Genomic DNA, 27,206 nt, shown 5'->3' on the forward strand with positions numbered 1-27,206 from the left:
ATGTGGGTGCCGGTCCAAAGTGGCATAAACAAGAAAACTGTGTGACCGCTAGGGCACAAATATGGCAGCACTCCGTTGTAAAGATGAAAAATCACTCTTAATTTATTAGGCTTCAAGCCATCAGCATAGCAGATCAAACAGTATTAAAGAATAGTGGGACACTCAGTATTCACCCATCCAAATTCCGACTGTATGTAGCTGTATGGCAGTTGTGGCAGTCAACGAATCCGTTTCGGCAACCTGTGCCTTCCTCCGGACTGACTCGAGTCAGTCCGGAGGAAGGCACAGGTTGCCGAAACGGATTCGTTGACTGCCACAACTGCCATACAGCTACATACAGTCGGAATTTGGATGGGTGAATACTGAGTGTCCCACTATTCTTTAATACTGTTTGATCTGCTATGCTGATGGCTTGAAGCCTAATAAATTAAGAGTGATTTTTCATCTTTACAACGGAGTGCTGCCATATTTGTGCCCTAGCGGTCACACCGTTTTCTTATATATATATATATATATATATATGCCCTCAGTCAGCACTTTACAACATTGTATGCAGGTGGAAGATCACAAACCAAGCACCTCTTAACTCCGTAGCTGCCACAGAACATGGGCAACCACACACTATTTAAAAAAAAAAAAAAACACCATATAAAGAGTACACCGAATGGGAACATTGCAGCACTGAAATATGGTTCTGTTATCTGTTGGGAAGTAAAAGAATGATACGCTAATATCAAAGTGTCCAAAGTAAAAACTCCTCACAAATGTCATGCAGTATTGTCTCATTACTTGTGTACATCCATAACAGGGTGGTATATCCTTTTACCTGATGTACCAATTGTCTCATATCCACAAATAAACCAAAACCTTTCATTTAAAGATCCAAAAACAGGAACTTTTTCTGTTTATTTAAACAATATAAAAAGAACAAAAAAACCTCCCCAATTCACTGCACACTCTCTTCACAGGACGAGCCCCACAATTCACCTGACTGCCAATATGTGTCTACCTATTACAGGTCTTTGTCAAGGCACCATGATATCATTTTGTCGTATGACCCCTGAAGGTCCGGTGAACACCGACTTACGGCATTTGAATTTGTTTATTTGTCTCTCCCCCCCTTCTCTGGAATTTTTGTCCTTTTTTTTATTGTTTACAATAAGAATAAAAAAGTTCTATTTTTTAGATCTTTAAAAAGGAGACGTTTTGGTTTATTTGTGGATATGAGACAATTGATACATCAGGTAAAAGGATATACCACGCGGTTATGGATATACAAAAGTAATGAGACAATACTGCATGACATTATGAGGATTTTGTACTTTGGTATTAGCGTATCATTCTTTTATATCCCAGCGGACAACAAACATACTTCAGCGCTGCAATGTTTCCATACTGTGTAATCTTTAGAACTCTACAACATACCAGCGACACATAACACGGGAACAACAACAGTACACGAGCATTGAATGGAAGGTGGAGCAAGTTCTACTATCCATAGGACAACACACCACAGGCCTAAGAAAAGCATACCCCTACTGACTAAACCAGGTATTCACAATGACCCACGCGGTATAGGTAAAACGTTAGTATATGCACATACTTACAGGCACCATGATCTGCTTACAGTCAGAGTTTAAAACCGTTTCCTGCAGCATTTTGTCAGAGATGCCACTAAATAGAATATGTCCAGGCGGGAGGCCGGCTAAATGAAGATTAAATAAGCGTTTGAGTTCTCTCATGGTCAACACATACTGTTTCTTAAATGTTGAAACCACAAACTCTTTAAGTTCTTTTGCAACAGGTTCCAGATCTCCATTACTACTGGGTCCGTTTATGGGCTCCCCAGAGTTCTCGTCTAGGTGTAAGCCATTAACCAGCCCATTGTTCAGACTGTCATAAGTAGATGTGTCCATGCTTTCGTCATCGCTCATCGGCTCCTCTTTAATGTGGACGTCAGACACGATGGTTGTGCTGGCAGCCTGCTTGCTCAGCTCTTTCTTCCTCTGCATGTCCTTCTCCAGCCGTGCCTGGTTCTCCTTGGCTTTGGTTCTGGCAATGTTCAGCACTTGGTCCCCAGTGATGACCATAGATGTAGCAGCTGAAGGATAAAAAGAAAAATGTTATAATGACCGTACTTACACTAAAGTGGATATCCACACATTTCCATACGTGGGCTGAAGGTCCATACACACTGAGCGATTTTGAGTTGAAAGCAGCTCAGTTTTGCAGTTTCAGCTACTTAAAGCTCAAAAGCCGATCAGTGTGTACAGACCTTTAATGATTGCAATGCTTTTCATAGAATACATGGAGTACTCAAAAGTGTGAATCATAAGACTGCGTTCACTAACAGTCCAGGTTTTAGTGATAAGTCACCTGTGCTCAAGTATGGATATCACTAAACATGGCCTGCTAGTGTGCCCTGAGGAACAAGTTTGGCCATGCCCGAAGGTAGAGTAAAGACTAGGAGGACACAATGTAATAATGAAGGGGTATTTAAAAGCAGAGCCTTGTGGGACGGTTTTATTTTCCCAAAAATATAAAAGGACCACATACGATGTATGCTGAGGTATCGCATCTGGCTGCATGAACCCCATCAGATGGGTCCCCAACATTGTTACAAGCCTCAGCATGCTAGTGCCTTTTACTTAGTTTAGAATTAAAGCTTGTACAGTCTCTATATTTGTGTGTGTACAGTACAGTTGTAGGCAGAGACCCACCTCTGCAGGGTACTAGATCCCCTCCAGTCTGCTTTTAGGTTCTTTAAATTAGAACAGGTCCTGCAGTGCAGTCTACAGGTAAGGGGCACTATTATGGTCAGTCCTTGTTAAATTGTTATAAATAGTTAGTAGTAGAGATCCATCCGATTGAGTTAAGGGGCCTACACATGGGGAGATTTGCCATGATCAATGCTAGATCGCTCAGAACGCTCAGCACACAGCAATGTTCTCCTGAGAGATCTGTCAGGGCCAGTGCTCTCTGGTCAGAACACTGGCCCTGACCAGCGATTAACTAGATTTATCCAGCAAGTAGGATTCTTAATCGCATGGCGGTAACGATGCACCGGGCAACACATCGCTATGGCCCCCACACACACGGAGCAATGTAGGTGAATTTTTTAAGTGATCTAGTAAGATCCCTTAGAAAATGCCCTGATATCGCCCTGTGAGGTTCATCTGATAGAGTTACACCTTGTTGTGATGGATGGGCTCACACGTTTGGACAAATATTTGCTATCACTCACTATGATAATTGTAGAGTTTACCCAATAGGTTTGTACACATGCATCGATTTACTTTCCCCAATTCCACCCCTTTTGATTTGGACTTTGCTTTCAATTTGATTTCACATTCGATCTGCACTTTTGCAATCAATATCAAATGTGTACACTGTGCATTCAAGGCACAGTGTACACATTCGATTTACTGGAATGAATTCGATATTTCCTTGCCAGCAGTCTATTTTTCTTTTCGATACAGAGAATATGTGCATCGAATCAAATGCGGATCAAAAGCATCTGTAAAAACCGTTTGATTTCGATTAAACTTTGCTTCTGTTAGCAAAACCGAATCAAAAACTTGTCAAAATCGAAGCGTGTGTACACCCCTTAACTGTTTTGACTACTTGTATTTTTTGCGCTTAGAGGCCCTTGTTCTGATCGCTTCGCTCGTACCCGAATTCGGCCAGTGTTTTCCGATGTTGTGCAGTTGCTGAGTGCTCGCTGCTGGCCTTCCGAGAAGGGGGTGGAGAGGGGCATTGCGGCCTGATCAGGGTCATTAACATATGCGCACGCCCACCGTTTCTTGGGCGTTCCCATGAAAACGCAGGATGTGCGTATGGAAATGCGGTCGTGACGTGTGGGGGGGCGGACAGCTGACTTAACCGGATGCCAGCTGCCCGCCCATATCCCTGCTTTTCTTCGCTCATATGTACGAGTGGTCTAGACTACTCGTGCATGGGCGAGCGCTTTAGACATCATTCGATGGTTGCTGACCATCGGATGATGGGGAAGGTTCCCACAGGCATTCGAATGGCTGGTCACATAAAATAACCGCATGCAGACTGGCCGAATTCAGCGTGCTAAAGGCGGCGCCGGCGATCCATTCGCTAGGTTGGGTTTGGTACCCGTGCACGGGTCCGAGCGAAGCAATCAGAATAAGGCCAGAGTGTGTTCCTGCATATTCTCTGCTTTCCTGCCAAGCCAAAATAATAGTTAATAAAGCAGGATTACTGTCTGAAAATCAAATCCCCAAATAAGCCTGAGCATATCCTCTTAGCTGCCTGAGAACAGGGAAAAATGCTAAGACAGGAAAACAATGTAATCACAAGTAGCAGGATCAGCAACTCCCCAGTAATGCTCTGCGTGCCCAAGCCTACGCGCATATACAGACTATAATCATATTTTATTGGCTGCTGGATTTACCATCACTGACGAGGACTAGGAGTCGTCTTCAGTTAGTTGGGGGAATGAGCAATAACTGGGTCACCAGTGGTTGCAGTAATTGCAACGCAGACAAAACCCATTAAAAATAAAATCACCCCATGACAGCAAAATAGGTTGAACCTTACCTGCAGACAGATCCGTCTTTTTCAGCATCAGGTCGTCTTTTGCCAAATTGAACACTTTTTCTAACCTGCAAGAGAAGCAGACAGCCCTTAATTAGCATGCAGGCGTCATGTACACTAGTGTGGTACTACCATAATAAGATGTCTACAATCATTCATAGCAGTGTGGCAGAATGTGTCGCTTGTAGAGAATTGAACAAACCAAAAGAAAACCACACGAACCTGGGCCCAACGCTTCTTGTATTCCGGAACTACATCCCTTGGATAATGTGTGTATGAAAAAAGGCAAGCTCGTCATTTCATGGGTAGCATTGTACTATATCAGTTTCTGTACGGTCCAATTAGCACAGGGATGATCTGTTCCATCACTCTATACTGTATCTCATCCAGCGTCTGCCGAGTTAGATTTCATTACAAAATCTATCCTGGTAACTTTACATTCTTGGGGGCGGCCAAGGAAAACAAGTCACAGATTAGCTCTCTCCATCTTCATGTTTGTTTCCACTTGATTATTAAGTGAGTCAAAATTAATTATTTTTTCCAGTTTATATACTTTAAACAACTCATCAATAAGCACCAATTTCCTTTTTATATTTGTACTTCCAGTGTGCTAACTTTTAGTTTTTAGAATTGTAAGGCGCTAAGCCACATAAAGGGAAGGAGAATTTCATACATTAGATCCCCAAGTGTGTCTCCGTACATTATGTGCACTGTGGCTGCATATAAGCCAAGTGATGAGAATGTCACACAGATATGAATAACTGAGCGCATCTTCCTGTAATTACTGTGAGAAGCACATCTACACAAAGCAGTAATACTGTCACTGAGGACCTCTTACTGTTATTACTGTGAGAAGCACATCTACGCAAAGCAGTAATACTGTCACTGAGGACCTCTTCCTGTAATTACTGTGAGAAGCACATCTACGCAAAGCAGTAATACTGTCACTGAGAAATAAAAGGAATATGTACCAGCGCTGGCTGAATATAAGTTAAAACAAAAATTGTGGAACGGTATCCTGTACAAAATACAATTTATTATAATAGAATTTAAAAAGCTGTAATAGCATATAGAAGTTTTTATACTTCATAAAAAAAGGGGGTTACAATAATATAAAATGTATAAATATACACATGTGGACATTCAATTCACAGCACAATAGTAGCAGGAATAAAGCATATAATTTGCATATTACCACATAGACATCTTAGGATGTAGTCCCATATAAGCAGGTGACCAGGTGGCCAATGGCGATCCCAACAACAGGTCACTGAGGACCTCTTCTTGTAATTACTGTGAGAAGCACATCTACGTAATGCAGTGATAGTCACTGAGGACCTCTTCCTGTAATTACTGTGAGAAGCACATCTACGCAACGCAGTAATACTGTCACTGAGGACCTCTTCCTGTTATTACTGTGAGAAGCACATCTACGCAAAGCAGTAATACTGTCACTGAGGACCTCTTCCCGTAATTACTGTGAGAAGCACATCTACGCAAAGCAGTAATACTGTCACTGAGGACCTCTTCCTGTTATTACTGTGAGAAGCACATCTACGCAACGCAGTGATACAGTCACTGAGGACCTCTTCTTGTAATTACTGTGAGAAGCACAACCACACAAAGCAGTGACACGGTCACTGAATGCCTCTTTCGGTAATCATTACAGGGAGCACACTTACACAAAGTAATGAGTGTGTCATACACAGATATGATCACAGTGCCTCTTCCTGTAGTTTACTGCAAGCAGCACGATATAAGGAAGAGGACAATTTAAATATTTCTAGTGTTCTTTAGTTCATTCTTGATATTATAATTTTCAGAGACTCAGATTAGTGGAACAGGAACAAAACTTAAGCCAACGTGCATTATGAACTATGCAATCAGAATGCAGTAAACATCTACTACTGTCCATGCACCTACTTGGATTGTATGCCTTTCCACAGCATATTCTGTCTCTGAACAACATCCGGGTGCTTCTTCATAAAGTCTTCATTGTACGGCAACATGAACTCCCAGCCTTTGTTGATTCTCGGGGTGGCCATTTGGTCCAGGAAGTCCTTCACATCTTCTTGGCAGAGCTGGGGACGGGGAGAGAGAAAATGAAAGATCTGATGTTCAGAATGGTTTTCACAGTAATTATAACCACATGTGCTAGTCCAAGGGTCAAAGAAGCCCTCAAGGGTCAATATTTTTTGCCTTTTTATGAACCCTATCTAAATCAGTACTGCTGGGCCGCCACATAGTATTTTTTCAAATGGAACAGCTCTATAAAGTTACAGTGCATCACCAGTGACAAAGGTCCATGCAGGGGATTGACATGAAATCCCGGTCGGGATTCCGGAGTTGGGATTTTGAACGCCGGGATTCCGACCGCCGAAATCCCGACAGGGGGGGGGGGGGGGGGGGGGCAATCGCCCCCTTGCGGACTTGCTGCACTCGCCACGCAGTGGGCCCAGTGCCTCGATACGCTTGTCACACTCATTTATTCTCCCTCTATGGGTGTCGTGGACATCCACGGAGGGAGAAAGTGTCGGGATTCCGGCGTCTGGATTCAAACTGCAGCCCCCCTGCAGCAACAGGCTAATTACTATGTTAATAGTTGATCACAAGGTAGAATGAGAACACTGCAATCATTGCCTCCAATAAGAAATTTTCCCTGATGCTCTAGAGCAGTGGTTCTCAACCTCTGTCCTCAAGGACCCCAACAGTGCATGTTTCCCAGGTCTCCACACAGAATCACAGGTGGAATAATTAACTCCACCTGTGATCTTTTAAAAATGTGTCAGTGAGTAATGAGTGCACCTGTGCACATGCCAGGTGACCTGGAAAACATGCACTGTTGGGGTTACTTGAGGACTGAGGTTGAGAACCGCTGCTCTAGAGGACAAAGCCTCATTTGAGAGCCACTGCCAGCACCGCCGGTGCACTTCACACCAATGGTGACAAGCCACATTGATGCGGCTCCCTGCAAGCATGTGCTCTTAACTTACCACAGTGTTCAACTGTGGGTAATCCAGGGAGCCTCATGTGTAGGCTTCCCCAGGCAGCCCGCAGAAAAATATACTGACCCAGTAACCGGTGCTGCCACCACCGGCACTGGGAGCGAAGGCATCCAAATGGAGTCCCGAAACCGACCGCTCAATAGTAAAAATAGAAAAAATAAATAATAATGATGGTGTCTACTCCTTCTGGCACAATACAGAAACTGGGGGCAGGTATAGTGAAGAGGAAGAATGGGGCTGCTAGGAAACCTTTAACTAATTGGTGCCCAGACTCTAACCTCTCCAAGATATACCCATTGTACCTGTTCCGCCTAGTAGTAGATTAAATAAAAATACGATGAATAACCGATCTTTTTAGGTGGTAAATACAAACATCGGACATCAATAAAACTCAAAATATATAAACGAATATCATTCAATGAAGTCTCTGGGACCCGCTAAACATGCACATAACTGGTTAAATAGCCAAATTGACCTTAATGTTCAGCAGACAATGACAACAATGCACAGGAGCGTGCGCGGTTAACAATATTAAGTGTGTACACACTAGTGACTAGTTCTAAGCTATATCCTCTTGTGTGTATGGGGCTTTACAGTCCATCAGGCCCTATACAAGACAGTTCCAAGTTTCTTACCTTAGTCACAGCAGCCACCTCTTTCCTCACCACCCAGCGGTCTTGTGTGAACTTCCACATCTAAGTTTGAACATGAAATCAGTTACAACACTTTACCCAGCTTCAGGATCTGATGCAGAAGCCTAGAATTCTGACTATTGGAGCTATGGCATTAAAGTACATTGTGAAGAGATAGAGGCCACTGCAGGACATCATTTGCTAAGAACACAAGACGAAATGCAGAGAAAGTAGTGCGCAACTAGTCGAATGATATACTATATATATATAGCAGCAAATCAGTTGTCCCCTCACATTTTCTAAACTGTACTAGAAAAAGGACACTTTCTGCAATTGTTTCAAAGTGCTGCGGATTTCCCCAATAAGCATTACAGTATAGTTGGGCTTCTGTTTACTTAAGACACGGATTATGAACCCCAGAAGGGGGTAGACTATTGTTGCTTAGGAGTGTTGGATTTAAAAAAGGCAATAGTAATGCATGCAAAACAAGCCTGACTATGGTGATTATTCTGGTTCACTCGCAAAGGGAAATTTCTTCTCAAATGGACAAAACCATGTGCACTGCAGGATGGCGCAGATGTAACAGCAATGGATATCTATACCAGGTTGAACTAGATGGACGCAAGTCTTTTTTCAGCCTTACCTACTATGTAACATGTGCAGAGAGATTTAGATTTGGGCAAGTTATTTTGTTTCTGTGCAGGGTAAATACTGGCTGCTTTATTTTTTCACTGCAATATAGATCTTACTTTGAAGTAAAACCCCACCCAAATCTAATTCTCTCTGCGCAAGAAACATCTGCCCCACCTGCAGTGCACATGGTTTTGTCCATTTGAGAAGAAATTTGCCTTTGCGAGTGAACTAGCATAAATGCCTGTGTGTGTATTTATTATTATTATTGCATGTTCTCAACTGATGGTTAGCAAATATACCTCCAAGTCTTTTCTTCTTTCTACAGGTAATATTAACATAGGGTAAGGCACCCCTACTGGATAAGCTACGAGGCTGGATTTAAAATTAAAGGCTATATAGTCAAACTCGATAGCAGGTTAGTGCAAATCACGGTACTTATGTAATATCTGGGCTCCCGTTTTTCTTATGAGACTGTGTCCCCTCGCGGGGCTCGCTGCGCTCGCCACGCTTCGGGCACGGTGGCTCGCTGCGCTCGCCACACTATATAAAATCAACTCCATGCGTAGTTGGATAGTAGGGGTATGAAAAAATGGGGTGCATTTAACATGGGAGCCCAGATAATACATAAGTACCCAAATCACACAGTGTTTTGCAGCACCGGAATCGAAATTAGAAATAGACTGTGCAGCACAGTCTATTTCTATTTCCTTGGAACAAGGGCCATGCTGCCCAATGCAGCATGGTCCCCACCCCCCACATCCTATCCAGCCAATCCCAGCACCCTGCCGAATCGGTCCGTGTGTACACACTATTACAGTCACTGTCCTGATTATTTATGGAAATAATTAAATGTTCCTTTTAAATCTAGCTTTTGAGTGTGGGAAGCAACAAAAGCACCCAGAGATTAACCCAGACAAAGGGAGTACATTGAACCTCCACACAGATGGTGCCCTGTGACCCCAGAGTATTAAGGCAGCAATGCTGACCAATGTTATGCTCCAAACAAGTTTCTTTAATTTAACAGTAACATTCCTAAAATCCTTAAGGTGACCATACATGGTGAGATGAACTCTGTGCTTTTAGTACTAGATTGTATAGCCTCTAGTTACAGTACAAAAGCATACAATGTGCTACAGCAGCGTGCTTTTTGTACTGGACACGTTGCAATCTAGTACTAACAGCATGGGCTGCACAGACTTTATGGGATGTGCATCTCATCGCACTGCCCTGTAACACCGTGTATGGGCACCTTTAAAGGGGTCTGATCTCAAATATTTTAAAGTACTCAGGCCAATACTTTGCTGAAAAGTAAAACGTTGGTATATTTTGCTTATACTGTATATACGGAGCTGTAGCCACTAGGGGTCAACACTACTGGACTTTTAACATGGTCACCAGTTACTGAGCAACAGCTGTAAGCAAAAAAGGGATTTGTGTACTTACTGTTAAATCCTTTTCTCCGATTCCACAGGTGGCACACTGGAGATCTACAGTGGGGAATAGAGGGCGACCACTAGGAGCTTGGGCACTATAATAATTATAACACTGTGGCTAGCTCCTCCCCTCTACTTCCCCCTGTCTGGCAGTCTAAAGAATTGTGCCCGGAGGAGGCTGGAAGATGCAACATACTTCCGAGAGGAGGGTAACCATTACACATAAAACATGCACACTAGAAACTGTAGGACAGAAGAAATAGAAATTACTTTCAAACAGAGTCAACCAAACAACTGAAGTGACCAGGGGTTTTCACTAACAACCTGAATTACCCTGTAATAACTGTCCTGTATATCTGAACTGAAGGAAGAGCAGCGCCGGGAGGGCGTCCAGTGCCACCTGTGGAATTGGAGAAAAGGATTTAACAGTAAGTACACAAATCCCTTTTTCTCCTTCATCCACTAGGTGGCACTGGAGATCTACAGTGGGGACGTCCCAGAGCTCCCATTACGGGCGTGACGGTGCTGAGATCCTTCCAATACTGCGCGGCCAAACTGTGAAGCTTGGGCCGCAAAAGTATCAAATCGATAAAATTTGATAAAGGTTCTTTGTCCGGACCAAGTGGCGGCCCTACACAATTGAAGAACCGAGACCCCTCGGGCAGCCGCCCACGAAGGACCTACTGAGCGTGTGGAGTGTGCCGTAATAGGCGAAGGAGGCACCTGTGATGCCGTCACATATGCCTGTCTGATTGTAAGGTGAATCCATCTGGCCAAAGCCTGTTTGGAGGCAGGCCAACCTCTTTTTGAGATGTCATAAAGTACAAATAGAGAATCGGTCTTTCTCACAGAAGCTGTTCTGGAAATGTAGATTCTGAGGGCCCGTACCACGTCCAGGTATTTATAATCACTGGAATCCTCTGTAAACGCAGGAACCACAATGGGCTGGTTTATGTGGAAAGAGGACACCACTTTTGGTAGGAAAGACGCCTTTGTCCGTAACTCTGCTCTGTCTTCGTGAAAAAATAAGAAATGGTGGGCGACATGATAATGCGCTCAAATCTGAAACCCGCCTAGCTGAGGCTAAGGCCAGAAGAAGGACTGTCTTCCATGTTAGGTATTTTAACTCCACTACTTCTAACGGTTCAAACAGTGGAGACTGTAGAAACGAGAGGACTAGATCGAGATCCCATGGTGATGTGGGTGTCCGGAAGGGAGGTTGAATTCTCAACACTCCCTGAAAGAAAGTTTGCACCTGTGGCAGCAGGGCTAATTTTCTCTGGAAATAAATGGAAAGAGCAGAGACTTGGACTTTCAGGGATCCCAGGCGTAAACCTGCAGTAAGGCCCGCCTGGAGGAAGAGTAGAAGACGCGCCAATTTGAAAAATCTTGGTGATACGCTACGACTCTCACACCATGAAATGTACGCCCTCCATATGCGATGGTAATGAATGGAGGTGACTTCCTTCCTAGCTCGTAACATAGTAGGAATCACTGCTGAAGGAATCCCAGCTCTTCTTAGGATTGTCCTCTCAGTAGCCAGGCCGTCAAATGAAGCTGCTGTAAGTCCGGATGGACGAAGGGACCTTGTGACAGCAGGTCGTGCTGCAGCGGTAGAGGCCATGGTTCGTCTACTAGTAGAGCTGTGAGCGTGGTGTACCACGACCTGCGAGGCCAGTCCGGTGCTATTAGAAGCACTGTGACTGATTCTCTGCGAACGCGTGCAGAATTCGTGGTAACATTGGAAATGGCGGGAAGATGTAAACAAACTGGTAACGCCAGGGCATCGTCAGCGCATCTATCCCTTCCGCTGCTGGATCCCGCGTCCGTGCACAATATCTCGGAAGCTGATGGTTGTTGCGGGAGGCCATCAGGTCTATCTGAGGGCATCCCCACCGATGTATGAGTCTCTGGAAGACCTGTTGATGAAGCTTCCATTCTCCCTGGTGAATGTCGTGTCGACTGAGATAGTCGGCTTCCGAGTTCTCTACTCCCGGGATGAATACTGCGGAGATTGCTTGGAGGTGATCCTGCGCCCAGAGTAATATTCGGCTGACCTCCTTCATTGCGGCGTGACTGCGTGTTCCTCCCTGTTTGTTTACATATGCTACTGCTGTAGCATTGTCGGATTGTACTCTGACTGCTTTGCTCCGAAGAAGATCCTGGTGTGCTGTGGAAGCGACACCTCTTCCCCGACCTCTGTATCCTCTGCCACTAGAAAGGCCAACTCTCGCACGCCCCCGGAATCTTGCCGTAGGGCGAAAGGATCGAAAGGACGGTCCCTGAAAGGGCCTCCTAGGAGGAGGAGGAGGGGCTGCAGAAGGTAAGAAAGATGACTCTTCTCCTCCTCCCCCCCCCCCCCCCCCCGTGGCCTGGGAAATCATCTTGTCCAGCTCCGGCCCAAACAAACACTCCCCCTGAAAGGGCAGAGCCTCCACTGCTCTTTTGGATTCCGCATCTGCCTGCCATTGGCGCAGCCAGAGGGCTCTGCGAGCCGAAATGGACAGAGCGGAGATGCGGGATGCCAATATACACACATCTGAAGAAGCCTCTACAAGGTAAGCAGCAGCTTCTTTTATGTGGTCCGCTAAAGCCACTAACTCACCTGCCGCTGGATCGTTACCGAGATTCTCATAAATCTGGGTTGCCCGGGCCTCCATCGCTTTGTTCACCCAGCATCCCACTTGTGCAGGACGTTGTACCAAACCCGCAGCCGTGTAGATGTTCTTAAGGGTGGCTTCCAGCTTCTTGTCAGAAGTCTCCTTCAACGAGGTTGTTCCCGGGATAGGCAGGACTGTTTTCTTAGAGAGACGGGAAACCGATGGGTCCACTGAAGGTGGAGTCTCGCATAATTTTCTACTGTCTGCAGGAAAAGGGTATGCAGTTAAGAATTTGTTGGAGGCCTGAAAACGTCTATCTGGATGAAGCCATGCATCCTTCAAATGTTGGTCTAATTCCTCAGACACTGGGAAGGCAGCCGCCTGTCTGCGACGCTTACCAAATATTTGAGGGCGATCTGAAAGAGCAGCCTCCTTGTCTACTTTTAAGGTAGACTTAACCTTAGCAATAAGGTCTTCTAATCCCTGTGAAACCGGCTCAGGGGCTGGTACTTGTAACATATCAATAGGGTCAGTGTCAGGATACTGTCCCTCCTCCAGAGGAGGCATGTCATCATCCGACCCATATGCATCCAATCTATCCGTGAGCAGACGGCTCTCATTAGACAAAATGGGCGGAGCTATAGGATCCGCATCCCTAGGGATAAGGGCCCTGGTTAATGATTCCACCGCCGAATTTAATTCGGCCTGTTGAGACCTAGCAGTCTCTCTATCTCTATGAGAAGCTGACAATTCAGCAGATAAATGTGAAATCACTTGTGTTAATTGAGAAGCCAAAACAGGGACCTCTTGCTGGGGTGTTACTGGAGTGTCTGTGCATTCTGCACACAGTACAGCTCCCTCCACCTGTGGGGTGAATCTTGCCTGACATCTTCTACATGTCAGCTTCTTTGAAGAACCCCCAGCCATCACACACACTACAGTTAAAGTTCAAAGAGTTAGAAAAAAGCAAGTGCAAGTGGAGAGAGAGAGGGAGCACCCACAAGTCAGCACTTCCCTCAGCGTTAAAACGCTGCAGGGCTCTGACTATAATTTGAGCACAGCCTCTGCTCTCTAGCAAAGACCTCTACCACCCCACTGTGTTACTCACAGACCCAGGGATGATCAGAGGTCAGCGGTGGTTAATGAGACCTCCCTGAGGCAGGACGCGGCAGAGGAGAGCTCCGGAGCTGTTAATGGCGCCGACAGTGAGGAGGAACGCAGGGGACCCTGGGAACTCGTCCCGCGCGCTAGGCTGCGTCCACCGTCTATGGCGCGCTTTTTAGAAAAAGACGCGCTATCAATACCGCCCGTAAACCCGACTCCCCTGCTAGCGGGGAGCCGGGATATACTCACCCTGCCTGCTGGCCGGCGGCGGTGAGGCTGTGCGGACCGAGGCGCGGCCGCACGCAGCGGCGTCCAGTCACTCTGGGACAGCGGTCCCAGGAGGCGGGGACCCCGCGCAGACCGCAAGCAGTGGCGCAGGGGTCCCCTCCGGCAGCTCCCGCGACGCAGACAGGCAGTCGGCAGAAGCTGCCTGTCTGTCCTCATATGTAAATATTTAATAAATCAATAAAATATAATAAAAATTTCTATTTGCCCTTAGAGGGCAAAACGTTGCACCCAGCTCCCCGGGCACATTCTAAGACTGCCAGGCAGGGGGAAGTAGAGGGGAGGAGCTAGCCACAGTGTTATAATTATTATAGTGCCCAAGCTCCTAGTGGTCGCCCTCTATTCCCCACTGTAGATCTCCAGTGCCACCTAGTGGATGAAGGAGAAATTCTTATATTATTTCCAAGAGCCCAAAGATAACCCAATATTTAACTCACTAGATGGAGAAATTGTGTTCCAATAATCCTATTCTGAATACAGTGAAATATGTTGGCTGGTTAGCATATAAATCCATCAACAAGACCACACTTATTGGGGCTAGATATAGTCTACTGGTCTTTTTACTTTATAGGCATTTCCAAGCTCTGTACACTTACTACAAAATCTCTTCCGCGACACAAAACCTCCGCCGAGACACCGCTGTGAGGACTGGATGACTCCTTCGGATACACCACGTCACTGCACAAGAAAGAGGGCACAGCATTGGCTTTAGTTTCAGGACTGCTTCCAAAAGCAGATTCCCCCTTCCCAGTGAGTAAGCTCTGTCCTCCAGGGGACTACACCTCCCATCATACAGATGAGATAAACATTCATATATTCCTGTAATATTATATAAGAAGCTGGCATACCCTCTAGAATGTGGAGACGTTGCCCAAAGCAACCAAATCAGCTTCTAGCTGTGATGTTATAAAATGTACTGGGTAAATGCTATCTAGAAGCGGAGCATCAAAAACTGCTCCACTATTTAGAAGGTTGGATACATTTCTCCAATATTCAGATTCCATCAGTTTGTCATACAAACAAATTAGCTTTACCCACAGATACACAAGAATATAAACAGGTAACACTTTCCAGCTGGAAGAATCAAGGTTACAGTCAAGGGTCATACACACAGGGCTATGTGAGGGCTACTTCTAAGCAATCTGACTAGATCGCTTAAGAATTAATCGCTCCTTGTGTATGCCCCCCAGCGACAGTGATGCGTGGTCCTGCGAGTCACCATCGCCTGACTAGATCTTGACTGCATGCACGGAACTCTGGTCCACACATCGCTGTATGCTCCTTCAAACACCATTCATTGAAACACTCCAGTGTTACATGATTCTGCAATTTAGAAGCAGTTCCTTTATAACAAAATAAAGTCAAGAGTATAAACAATATTTACCTGAAAAATGGTTAATAAAACCGGATTTTTGTATTTATTGTACAATAAACACAAAAATATTCTAGTGTGAAATTTATGGGGACAGCTGAAAAAGACAGAGCAGAAACGGTGTTTCAAGGGATCTTTACAGGGGTGTAAAACACCATAATAAAGTGGGTCAGTGACACCCTTGGTTCCAATATGTCTATCACAAGCTCCCTTCCTGGGTAATACAGCTTTTACATCAAAATCCTAAATCCAAAGCAGGGTACCCACTGTTCCAATCTGGGTGACACACGTTTACACTGCTGTGCTGCCCCATAATATGCCCAGGTCCGCTCCTTTCACACGGGCACTTGTTTTAGGGTCAGATTCTTGCCATCCCCTTTAGCAGTGTCCCCGGTACATAAATTCCTATTCCATAAAACATCTGTTTTGTAGAAACAAATTGGATGGTGAAGACCAGGGGAAAGTATCTCCCTGATTTCAAGCAGTAATTCCATAAAAGGCAAAACCAGGTAGATTTTTTACAGTTATTACGTTTTTCCATGAACTTCCTTTTCCACCCTTGTCATACACGTGAAGTCAGGTTTAATCAAAATGATCAACATTCTTTACTCACCTCTTAACCACCCAGTTCCCCTGTACCAACATTGCCACCTGCTGAATGCATCGCAGAACTGTAATGGATTCTGTTCCTGCTGCCATCAAACCCATAAGATTAGCAAAAGGTATAACCTTCACTGCAAAGACAGAGGAAAAGATAAAGCTCATTATGAGCACTGCTTGCTAATACGAACCTTAAACCATGAAAAGTGTGTGTGCATGGTAGAGAACGTAGACCATAAGCTCTCACGGATAATACACACTGGGGCAGGTGTATGAAGCAGTGATAAGGGAGGGGAAGTGAGCCATGGCAACCAATCAGATGCTCTGTATAATTTTATATGATGCAAATGATAGCTGTTACTTCAGTGCGGATTGGTTGCCATGGGCCACTTCTCCCTTATCACTGCTTCATACACTGCTTCTGCCACACTGAGTTATATGAACCACCGATATGGACTATATAGTCTATATCAGTATAAAACATAGTACATCGTGCACAGCGTGCATACACCTTGCAATGAAGTTGTGTGAAATTGGTAACAAAAAAGAAAAAAAATGGACCGTTTTGACTAGAAAGTGTACAATGTATAGTATAGTATAGTCAAAATCGCACCATGTGCATGCACCTTAAGAGAGCAGGGAAAGATATAAAGGATTATAGAGAAAAGCAATTGAGCATGGCTGCCCCAAGCTATAACTTAAAGTGCTATTAGAACCAAGATGCAATATACTAAATGTTACTTATAGTCATCTTCAAATAATAGTGGAGTGAGAATGCAAGTGGGAGGACCAATCACAGGAGGCAATCTCATGACTACCGCTTGTGATTGGTCCTACACTCACAACTAGATCATTTAAAGTGGTAATACAGCTTTTACAGTCAGACTGTGACGTGATAATGGTGGAACATTCAGCCGCTACCATTCCCTCCCCTTCTATTCAGGCTAGTAAGCAGTGTGTACCGTTTTTCATCAAGATCTTGATCTGATCAGCAAGCGGCAGAGTCCTCAGTTGAGCCATTGACAACACATTGCTCGGACCAACTGGCTTCTCCCTGTTTGTGGAAGTGACACGATCAGTTCTGCTGTAAGATTTGTGTCCATTACAATGAATGATTGCAGAACTCAATACACAAATAAAATGAAACCTTAAAAGTTTACAGGCAATGTGTTTTGTCTGCAAATATCACAATTCATTTGCACATAGAACATTAGCACTTACGTCTCTTCCTCAACGGCAGGAGGCATCAGCATCTGTAGATATTCACTAAAACAAAAACGAAATACAAATAAACAATGCGCTTATGCACCAAATATAGACAACGATGCCTGTAATGTTTCATACTTTTTCTGGTCCAAATAATCCTTATTGCAAAGAACACAAATTTACATTGCGTAAGTAAAAGCTTATTTTCCAAAACCATCTAAAAAAAAAAATATAAAAATAAATTAATTAAAAAATTCTTGAGATTTCAAAGTACCAGCCACAAAATCTCACTACTTTCTCAAATAAATGCCTTGGTGATTTCATTAGGGCACAACATAATCTATTGATGATCGCTGCCCAAGTTTTGAAGCTCAGAAAAGAAAAATGTTCAAATGTCGAAATGCATAAAAGAGTGGGGCTCCCGCCACCATCTCCACTGCTCCTTGGCATTCCAGGAATAGATACTCTGGGGCTCCATCTTTTCCTGGTTATGACTGCTGTCATTTATTTACATCATTCTGGTATGAATGTTACACTCTTCGGTTTCTATTTTATAATGAAGAGATTCTGTTCCATCGCTATGATATAATCATCTGGTATATGGATTAAAGAAACCTTTATACGCTCTGTTTAGTAGTGTGAGCAACATGCTTTCATCTATACCAGTGGTAGCCAACCCTAGCCCTCGAGAGCTACCAACAGTTCACATTTTCCAGACAACCTAGCTGCTGCACAGCTGCACTCATTAATCACTGAAACATTTTAAAAGATCCACAGATGGAGCTAATTAGCTCACTTGTGATTCTGTGAGGAGACCTGCAAAACATGCACTGCTGGTAGCTCTCGAGGACTAGGGTTGGCTACCCCAGATCTATACGTTTGTGGTTGTTCTGGTCAGTGGACGGGAACACATTACATTACCATTTGGATATTATCTATACCCTTATATCTTTACATTCCATTGATATCTGAATGTGAGAAGACACTACCTTGGAAGAAGGACTATGTTAGGACGAGATTAGTGCATTTTTTTTTTTTTTTGGTTAGTAATTAATGCAGCACCTTTAAAAATATTACAGTAATGGACTACAGCTGTGCACTGTCTAGGTTGCCTGGAAAACATGACATGCAGGAGTTTGGCCACCCCTACATTACACCATCTGTAATAACAGGGTAAGCCTGGTAGCCATGTGACTGTTGTCTCCAGGTCAGACCTTCGGCAATCAGGTGAGTATTCCTCTATCCCAACTAGTTCCTCTAGTGCAGGAGTAGCCACCTCCAGTCCTCGAGAGCCATCAACAGTTAACGTTTTCCATGTCTCCTCCCAGAATCACAAGTGAAGTAATTAGCTCCACCTGTGGATCTTTTAAAATGTGTTAGTCAGTAATGAGTGCACCTGTGCAGCAGCTAGGTTGTCTGGAAAATGTGAATTGTTGGTATCTCTCAAGGACTGGAGTTGGCTATCACTGCTCTAGTGGGTAACCCTGCTTGCCACCGAACATTCTGGCAGTGCAAACATTTCACAAGGCGGACCATTTTTCCTGTCAGCATTAAACAACGTTGATATAATTATTTCTTCCCTTATGGAGTGAGACAAATTGTGTCATAGCCAATTTAGTCTCCCATTTGACACAGCCATAACTGTAGTCTACAAAGTTTGTGTTCCTAACAACTATCCTTTTGGTCAAGCATTCCTGGCAAAGTAAATTGCTCGCTCCATGAAAGAGAAAGGGTAGAAATGCTAAGGTCAGCAAGACCCTAGATAACTAGAAGGCAAACTACAAGGAAAAAAACAACACACTTTCCTAAGAAAAAGCCCTTGGGGTGCTAGAGACCGCACTTGTTGGCCAGGTACCGCTGTCCCTTCCGAAAGACGGAATAATGAGTGGATATCTAGCCTACATTGGTAGGTTGAAGCAAACTGAAGGCTGGAAGTATTAGAATCACAGGTGTCTGGATCATGTACACTCAAGTCATAGTGCCTGCTGAGAAGCTGCTGCTATTGGTTGGCCACTTGACATGTGCAGTATTCTATTACTGCAGCACCCATCCACTAGGAATAAAGTTTAGCTAAAAAAAAATTACGACATGAGTTCTGTGCCCACCGTCTATTTTTGGCATGCAGAGTTAAATCTGGGGCAAACTCCATTGTGGTGATTTTGTGGAGATTTGAAGCCAAGCCCTCCCCCTATACAACCCAACGATTTAAATTCAAACATAACACAACACTCAGAACCACACTCAAACCTGAGTGATCAAAAAGAGATTAGAAGAGGGAAGGCGTGAAGTATATATACCCAGATGGATTAAATGGAATTGATTTAAGAACAAGTATCAAATTCGCTTTCCACTGTCCTAAAATGTAGGGGACGTTGTCAACTTTTGTACGTTCAAAAGCATCCCCTAATAGGGGATAGCTCAGCAAAAGATATATTCAACACTTTTTGCCCAATACTGGCATGGCTTGAAAAAAAGAAAAGACTCACTTAGCCGCGCCTCCACCTAAACGGAGATGGTACCTGCTCCAAGGGCACACAGCCGAAACTGAAATCCAAGTGGATAAGGGGGCTGATGGTATGTAGAGGAGGAGGGCTTTGCTTCTGTCAAGTTTAGTATACCAGATGCGCACAGCACCCTCTACTCCCCAAGGTTGCCAGTGTCCCCCAGAACAGAGGAAGGGAAGGAACAGTGGAGATATAGGGACAAGGAAGCTTCAATAGATTTCCAGCTTCATAGGGGTAATGTAACCTACTTCTGGGTCCCTCCGTTGATGGAGAAAACGGTACTTGTATAGTTTCACAGCGCCAGCATGGCGCCGTGCGTCTGAGTCCCCTTGCGCTCGCCACGCTATTTAAGATCAACTCCATGCCAACATGGATAGTGGAGGCATGAACTATCCATGTTGGCATGGAGTTAAGTTACTTTATTTGATATATTTAGTGGCGAGCGTACACCCGGAAGTAGCGCCATGCTGGAGCCGTGAAACTACACGAGTACCGAGAAAACATATACATGGATAAGAATAGAAGGTTACGGAGTATAACCAATGTCCTCACTCTGAAGAGGTATGGTGCCCAGTCCTCTCAAATACAAAACAACCACACGCAGGTGTTGCATTGTGCATGAGAAATGTGATCTGACCCACAAGCCAGGTATTTTTCCAACATAAGTATTTAATGAAACACTTACCTGGGGGATTTTATTAGTTCTGTATTTTCAGTCATGCCAGGATTTTGGCAAAGCAAATATTGTCTTTCATGTTCTGAGCGGCTGTCCTAGAAGAGAAAAGCCTAATATAATATACATAAGATGGAGAACATAATTAAGAGCTAGGCTTGTACGTATCCAAATGGATATTTGTCTGTTAGATTTGAGCTACTATAAAAAAATAATAATAATTTTAATAAACTGGTATAACATTTATGAATAAGAAACATACTTTGTCAAATACAACCCTAAACTTAAAGTGCATCATGTATGACTGGTAATTGTGTAGTTTCACGGCGGCACTGCGCATGTATTGCATCGTATGCAAAATCGCATGTGATTTGCATACGATGCGATTTAGCACACCCCCACTATCCAAGTCAGCCCGAAACGTGGCGAGCGCACGCGGTACGTGTCCTCTGGACCTGTTCCTACCCCCACTATCCACATCGGCGTGGAGCTGACTTTATAAAGTGTGGCAAGCGCAGCGAGCCACCAAGCCTGAAGTGTGGCGAGCGCAGCGAGTGCACGCGCAAAACAAGCCCGAAGCGCGGCGAGCGGACGCGGAATACACGTCAAGTAATCCGTGTCCCCTCGCCACGCTTTGGGCTTGGTGGCTCGCCACACTTTAGAATATCAACTCCACGCCGACGTGGATAATGGGGGTATGAACAGGTCGAGAGTATGCGTACCGCGGGGCACGCTGCGCTCGCCACGCTTCGGACTGACGAAGATAGTGGGGGTGTGCTAAATCGCATCACATGCCATTTGCATACGATGCGATCCGCGGGCAGTGCCGCCGTGAAACTACACAAGTACCATATGACCTACTAACCTTTAAAAGGGTCAATATTAAAGCCTGGTGGGTCGCAAATCAGAGAATGTAATGATATATTTACAGGTTCTTATATAGCACAGCATATTCCATTGTGCTTTACAATTGGAAACAACAGTGATTAAACAAACTGGGTAGAAACAAACCTACAGAGGGCCCTGCTCGCAAGCTTACAATCTATAGGGATAATAGGAGGGATACATAAGGATAGAATTCCATAGCATGGCAGTTCCACCAGACTACAAGACAATCCTGATGAGATGCAATTAGATATGAATGCTACTGGAGGTTGAGTGGGGGTTCCCAAATATGATAGGGTTGCCTGAAGAGGTGAGTTTTCAGGGAACGCTTGAAAGTTTGGAGGCTAGAGGAGAGTCTTAATGTGCACGGAAGGGCATTTCATAATGCTGGAAATACGTCAGATCAAGTTTCCTCCAATTGTCAAACTTGTTGGCTAGGTGTGACCCACTCACCTAACCAACTTTCTTAATAGACAAGCCAACTTCTGTCCAACCTGTGATTTCACGGAACAGTAGGCAGACAGTGTCTGACCACTTCTGTATGCTTTAAACAACAAATTGATATAACAGATAAGGACAGTTCGAAATCTGAAGGAAATAGATTTTACCAGTGGTTCCTAAACTGTGTGTCTGGGCACCCTGGGTTTCCACGAGGGTCTTGCAGGGATGCTTCAGGTTGGTGGTCCAGGACCAAAATTTATGGTCAAAGAGATAGGTAAAGCCAGTGTTAGAGGCTGCAAACCAGGACTAGGGGTGCCATGAATAAAAATGCTGATACACTCTTATGCAATGTACTTCATGGATGTGATGCTTTAATACAAAGTTGTAAAAAATAAAAAATAAATGCTTATTTGCTAGGGCACCATGATACAATAAAGTTTGGAAACACCAGGTCTTTCTATATTACAGTAGTTCCAATTTTGGTTTATAATATTAGTGAATCACTTGTCCCAACATTATGTTTGAAGCAGAAAATAAAAATAAACAGAAAGTTGCGCATATGTGTTCTGCAGGTGTATGCGATTTCACCCACCTTGGCCGCGCAGTATTGTAGATGCACCCAGGACTCCTCAGCCTGTTTTTTCTGCAGGAACTCGTAGGACTGCACCCTCCTCTGTTTAGCTTGCTCAGATTCCGGGCGGGAGAAACGTACCTACGTGGGGAAGAAAACGGTCAGCCTGGACAAGTTCTATACACTGCACATACAAGGAGCATTAATCACATTGCTTGGACAAAGGGATTATGTTTTACAGTTATGTAGGAAATCATATGTTGCAATACCAATGCTACCTCTACGTAAACCGTAAATGAAAGGGCTATTACCAGACTACTATAGAAATAGCACTACACTGAGGGAACACATGGAATTAAATGAGTGAAGCATCTAAACAAAAATTAAATTGAAGCAATAGTGGATGACAAAGAATCTATCTCATTACAAGGAGACTGGCATACATCTTTGGTAGGTGCCTGCAGTAATCTTTAGGGGAAAAGATAATTATGTCTGCTTTATGGGAATAGAGTTATGGGCCCCATACATCAGCAATTAATTGTGACAATCTTCAGATCTGTAGATGATTGTCACAATTAGTCTTTAATGTGTGGGCTCCCCGATTGCTGAATCAGATTTTTAAACATGTTTAATAAGGTTGTTTTTTTATGTGTGGACATTCCTGTTTCGTCATCTTCTTCTATTTAAATTATGAAAAGAAGCAACATCTGAAATGACAATCGATTGAGGTGATGTATGGGATATGAAGGTGCAATTTTTTGATGGGAAAAATCTGCCGATCACTGAAACAAATCTGTAATGTGTGGGCAAGTCAAATAGATTGTAGAAACCATTTATCTGGCCAAAAAAAAAAAAAATCACTGGATCTGGAAAACCATTAATTGTGATTGCTGATGTATGGGGCCCATTACTTAACAAAAGAAAAAGCACTCAATACAGCCAAGACAGGCCTTGCCATGTGGGACTTACAGTTACTTGTTTGACATCATCCTCAACTTCATCCTGCGAGTCGTCACCAGCTATATAAACAAGACAAGTCAGGGTGTATTAAATCACTGCTAATAGTACAGTTGCTCCCATCCAATACAAGTAGATAACGTTCTACATAGAGAAAATGAGATGAAAGCAAAAAAAAACAGAAATTGCTGTAGTCCTATAATCGTAAATAGGAAAAAAAACTACTACTACAGGTTGAGTATCCCTTATCCGAAATGCTCGGGACCACAAGCATTTTAGATAAGGGATTTTTACGATGGTCCCACGGGAGCCTTCAGGATCTTCTTCAGTGGTCCCAGGAGTGCATTGCCCGAGTTTGCAGGCACGTCGGTGTCACCAGCGCCCCTGCGCACCACACAATGCACTCCTGGGACCGCTGAAAATCCTGAAGGCCACCGTGGACATATGAAAAAAGGGGTGGGGGGGGTGGGGGGAATAAAAAATAAAATCCGAAATATTCTTAAAAAAAAAAAAAAAAAAAACACAACCATTTTTGGGAATATTTCGGATAAGAGATCTCCGGATACAGGAGACTCTATCTGTACAATAACTTACCATCATTGGCGGCTTCTCGTTCGCGATATTTGGAGTCTGCTTTGTCCAAATATGCAAAGTTCGGACGCAATTGCAGAATCCCTTGCAAAGGAGTTACATGAATTTCACCTGCACAAACACACATAAGAAATATGTTTGAATTCAGTCGTAATCTTCTTACACTGCGAAAGCTAAAGGGCCCATCAGACAAATCTACTCGTTTGCGTTAGTATATAGTGGAGTTAGCCAATCAGACTGCAAACTGGACCTGCCAGAGACCTTCCTTCCTGACCAGTATGAGGCTCTGTTTCCCAGCGACTTTGTTTGCTCCATTCTAAGGATCTTTAATTTAGCTAACAAAATCCACAAACCCCCCCCCTCCCCCGGTGTCTAGGTGACAGGCCCACATTAAAACTAGTTCTCCACACAATAATGATTCATACCCACATCCCATTTCTGAAGGTCTCAATCACAATGTACTAAGATAATATAATGGGATTGAATACAGCTTGTTAGTGTATTGAACACACAAGAGCTATTTAGGTCTACAGATCAAATCATTACCATGCAGACAATATGGAAAGACTTACATGGGCTATGAACATAACATACAGTATAAGGCATAATGCAGTTTAATGTAGTGACTACACACATTATCGTATTATGGTCAAAGTAAGACGATTTCTACTTATAAAACATTTATAAGTTTGACCACAATATTTATTTATGAAGTTTCTTACACAGCTCAGCAGGTTCCATGGCACTTTACAAATGGAAATAGGGGGGGGCGTGGCTTGGCCGGCGAGGTGAGCGGACGCTGGTGGGGAGAGCTCCGGTAAAAATCCTGTTATATTATCCTGCCTAAGGGACCGCTGGCAAACTACTTTAACCCCATCGTTCCCCGGAACCTCTCCTGCACCTCCTGCGGCTTCCACCGGCCTCCGGGACGACCGGTGTGGGACTCAACGGCAGATTGTGCCTCCTGCGCTCTGGACACGGGCGCCATTTTGGACCCGCTCTGCAGCTCCGGCCTGATCCCCCCTGCTATTGCGCCGGCGGGCCATGCTTCACAGGCACCGCTGACATCCTCCCCCTGCTGCGTCCTGCTCCGGGCTCTGGAGGTGGGAGAGACTGCCGGATTGTGGGGTGGCGCGGACGTACTGTGCCTGCTACAGCCGCACATACAGCTCATCACGCTGGGGACGCCGGCACTATCCTGCACAGGAGCGGCAGCTGTTTCTCCCCTGTGATCTTCTGCCTGCTGGCTGTGACTGCTCCGGTGGCCATCTCAGACTCACATGTTCCCTGCTGGCTACAGGTAACTGTGCTCACTGACAATTGTGCCCCTGCCGCCACTATCCTCTGCATATCTGCAGGTGTGCTGATACGGGATCTCCATGTTAACAGCCCTTGCCTTATTCTGTGCCTAGCTTCTTGACTATCCGTACCACATATTATACTTAAACAGGTGGTGTGCTAGCCACCACCAATTCAGTCTTAAGATCTCCTCTCCTGGGCTGGCGACTCGTGTGTCTAACTTAGACTCCGGCCATACTTAATTCCTATACTAAAATGGAGGTCTCTCTGAACTTTATCCTGCGGGCTATAAACGCCTCTGCCGACAGGCTCTGTCGTGAGCTCACTGCAATAAATACCGGTGCTTCTTCTACTCCAACTATAAGTGCTGATCCTGCTCTTATGTCTAATATCTCTACACTCCAAATCCTTGTACTTGATACCTCTACAATTGAATCTGGGACTTCCCTTCTCGTGGAGGAGTGCAATATAGGCGAGGATTCCATGTCTCAAGCTACAGATGTCCAGAGAGACGACAATTATCTCTCCTGCATAAGTGATCCAAGTGCTGAAATGCTGCCTGTTACTTTTCCTGAGCACGGAGATGTGGCAACCCCAATAGCTCCTGTGTCTCTGAATACCCAAAATATGTGCTCCCAGGGTGTTGTATCTACTGTAAAGGCTCCTCTGAATACTCTGCTCCGAGGCTCTCCACTTGCTGAACCTTGCCCTGGACTGCCCTGCCTCATGTTAATGGTCCATGTACCACTCTGGGCTTGCTGCCCTGCTTATGGTGGAATATATCCAGTTGGAGAGAAACTTGCTCTATATACATCTCCTTTGCTGGCGGAAGATTGGCCGGATTAATATTTTTACCTCTTGCGCCCTTCAATGCCTGTTGGCATAATGACTCTTGTGATTGTCATGTATAGATGTGTCAGTCCTGATTTGCTTAGTAGTTTTCCTTATTAGTGCCCGGTCAGTTTTTCTTATGAAAACTATACATTTTTTTAGTTCTGCCTCAGTGTACCAATCCCGGGGCCCTTACAGTTCCTGTTTATGTTTGCCTGTTGAACATATATTTCCATGTTGGCAAGACCAAATTGAAATTGTTTCGCTATTCATAAAGGTGCAGTTATTCCTATGCTAGTTAATAAGATATCCTGTTGTCGGAGGGAGAGACGGGTTCTCCACAGACGATTAAAATCCTTGAATATTACCAAGCCATGGCCCCAGTTAACCCATCCGCTTTTCATCCGATCACTATATGGGGGGGGGGGGGGGAGGAGGTTTAGATAGGTACGGTAGTGTAGGGGGTGGGAGGAAGGGGTGAATTAGGTTTTTTAGGCTAGGTTGTCTAATATAGCTGATGGCCACTAATTTATCTCTTTTTAGTGGTGGGTAGTATAGTTAGTTGGGGGGAATGGTGGGCTGTTAGGGATCCAAGTATACCTAGGTTGGGGTTAGGTCATACAGGGTGGGGGGATTTTGGGGAGATTTGTTTTGGGTTATTATGGGGGGTTTTGCTTTGGGTAGTGTAGGTAGTACTTTACTTTAGTTAGTGGTAATTAAGTTTTATTTTCTTTCCCTATTTTTAATTCCTTATATTCCCTGATTGCTCAGACATCCGATCTTGCAACAATCTGTTCTAGAATGTCTTTAACATGCCATTAGCATATGTTGTATTTTAGTGAGACATTTTATCATATATATCTGTGCGTTATTTATATCCTACTGCCACCAGTCCAAATGGCGCCTTTGGACGTTGGTAGTCCGTATATCCTGTAATGCAAAACTTTTTTTCCATATATCCATTTTGTGTTTTACTATATGTGTGCCCTATGGATGTCTTTTTACCAACTATGCGGGA

The 27,206-nt window shown here is 44.3% G+C and overlaps 1 protein-coding gene across 1 annotated transcript in view; it reads right to left on the minus strand.

Annotated features, from left to right (window-relative positions):
• The window catches only part of POLR3E (RNA polymerase III subunit E), a 44,799-nt gene that overhangs the window by 6,741 nt on the left and 10,852 nt on the right, over positions 1–27,206 (minus strand). The window contains exons 7-18 of the mRNA XM_083153227.1: positions 24,062–24,169; positions 23,480–23,529; positions 22,532–22,651; positions 20,626–20,711; positions 17,452–17,496; positions 17,193–17,284; positions 16,244–16,364; positions 14,855–14,936; positions 8,207–8,266; positions 6,490–6,647; positions 4,570–4,634; positions 1,608–2,101 (exon numbers count right to left, since the gene is read on the minus strand). Coding sequence (XP_083009353.1) covers positions 1,608–2,101; positions 4,570–4,634; positions 6,490–6,647; positions 8,207–8,266; positions 14,855–14,936; positions 16,244–16,364; positions 17,193–17,284; positions 17,452–17,496; positions 20,626–20,711; positions 22,532–22,651; positions 23,480–23,529; positions 24,062–24,169 — 1,481 coding nt within the window. The remainder of the gene's footprint in view (positions 1–1,607; positions 2,102–4,569; positions 4,635–6,489; positions 6,648–8,206; positions 8,267–14,854; positions 14,937–16,243; positions 16,365–17,192; positions 17,285–17,451; positions 17,497–20,625; positions 20,712–22,531; positions 22,652–23,479; positions 23,530–24,061; positions 24,170–27,206) is intronic.

The sequence above is a fragment of the Crinia signifera genome, chromosome 7, assembly GCF_055691185.1.
Source record: "Crinia signifera chromosome 7, ASM5569118v1, whole genome shotgun sequence".
Classification (NCBI taxonomy): domain Eukaryota; kingdom Metazoa; phylum Chordata; class Amphibia; order Anura; family Myobatrachidae; genus Crinia; species Crinia signifera.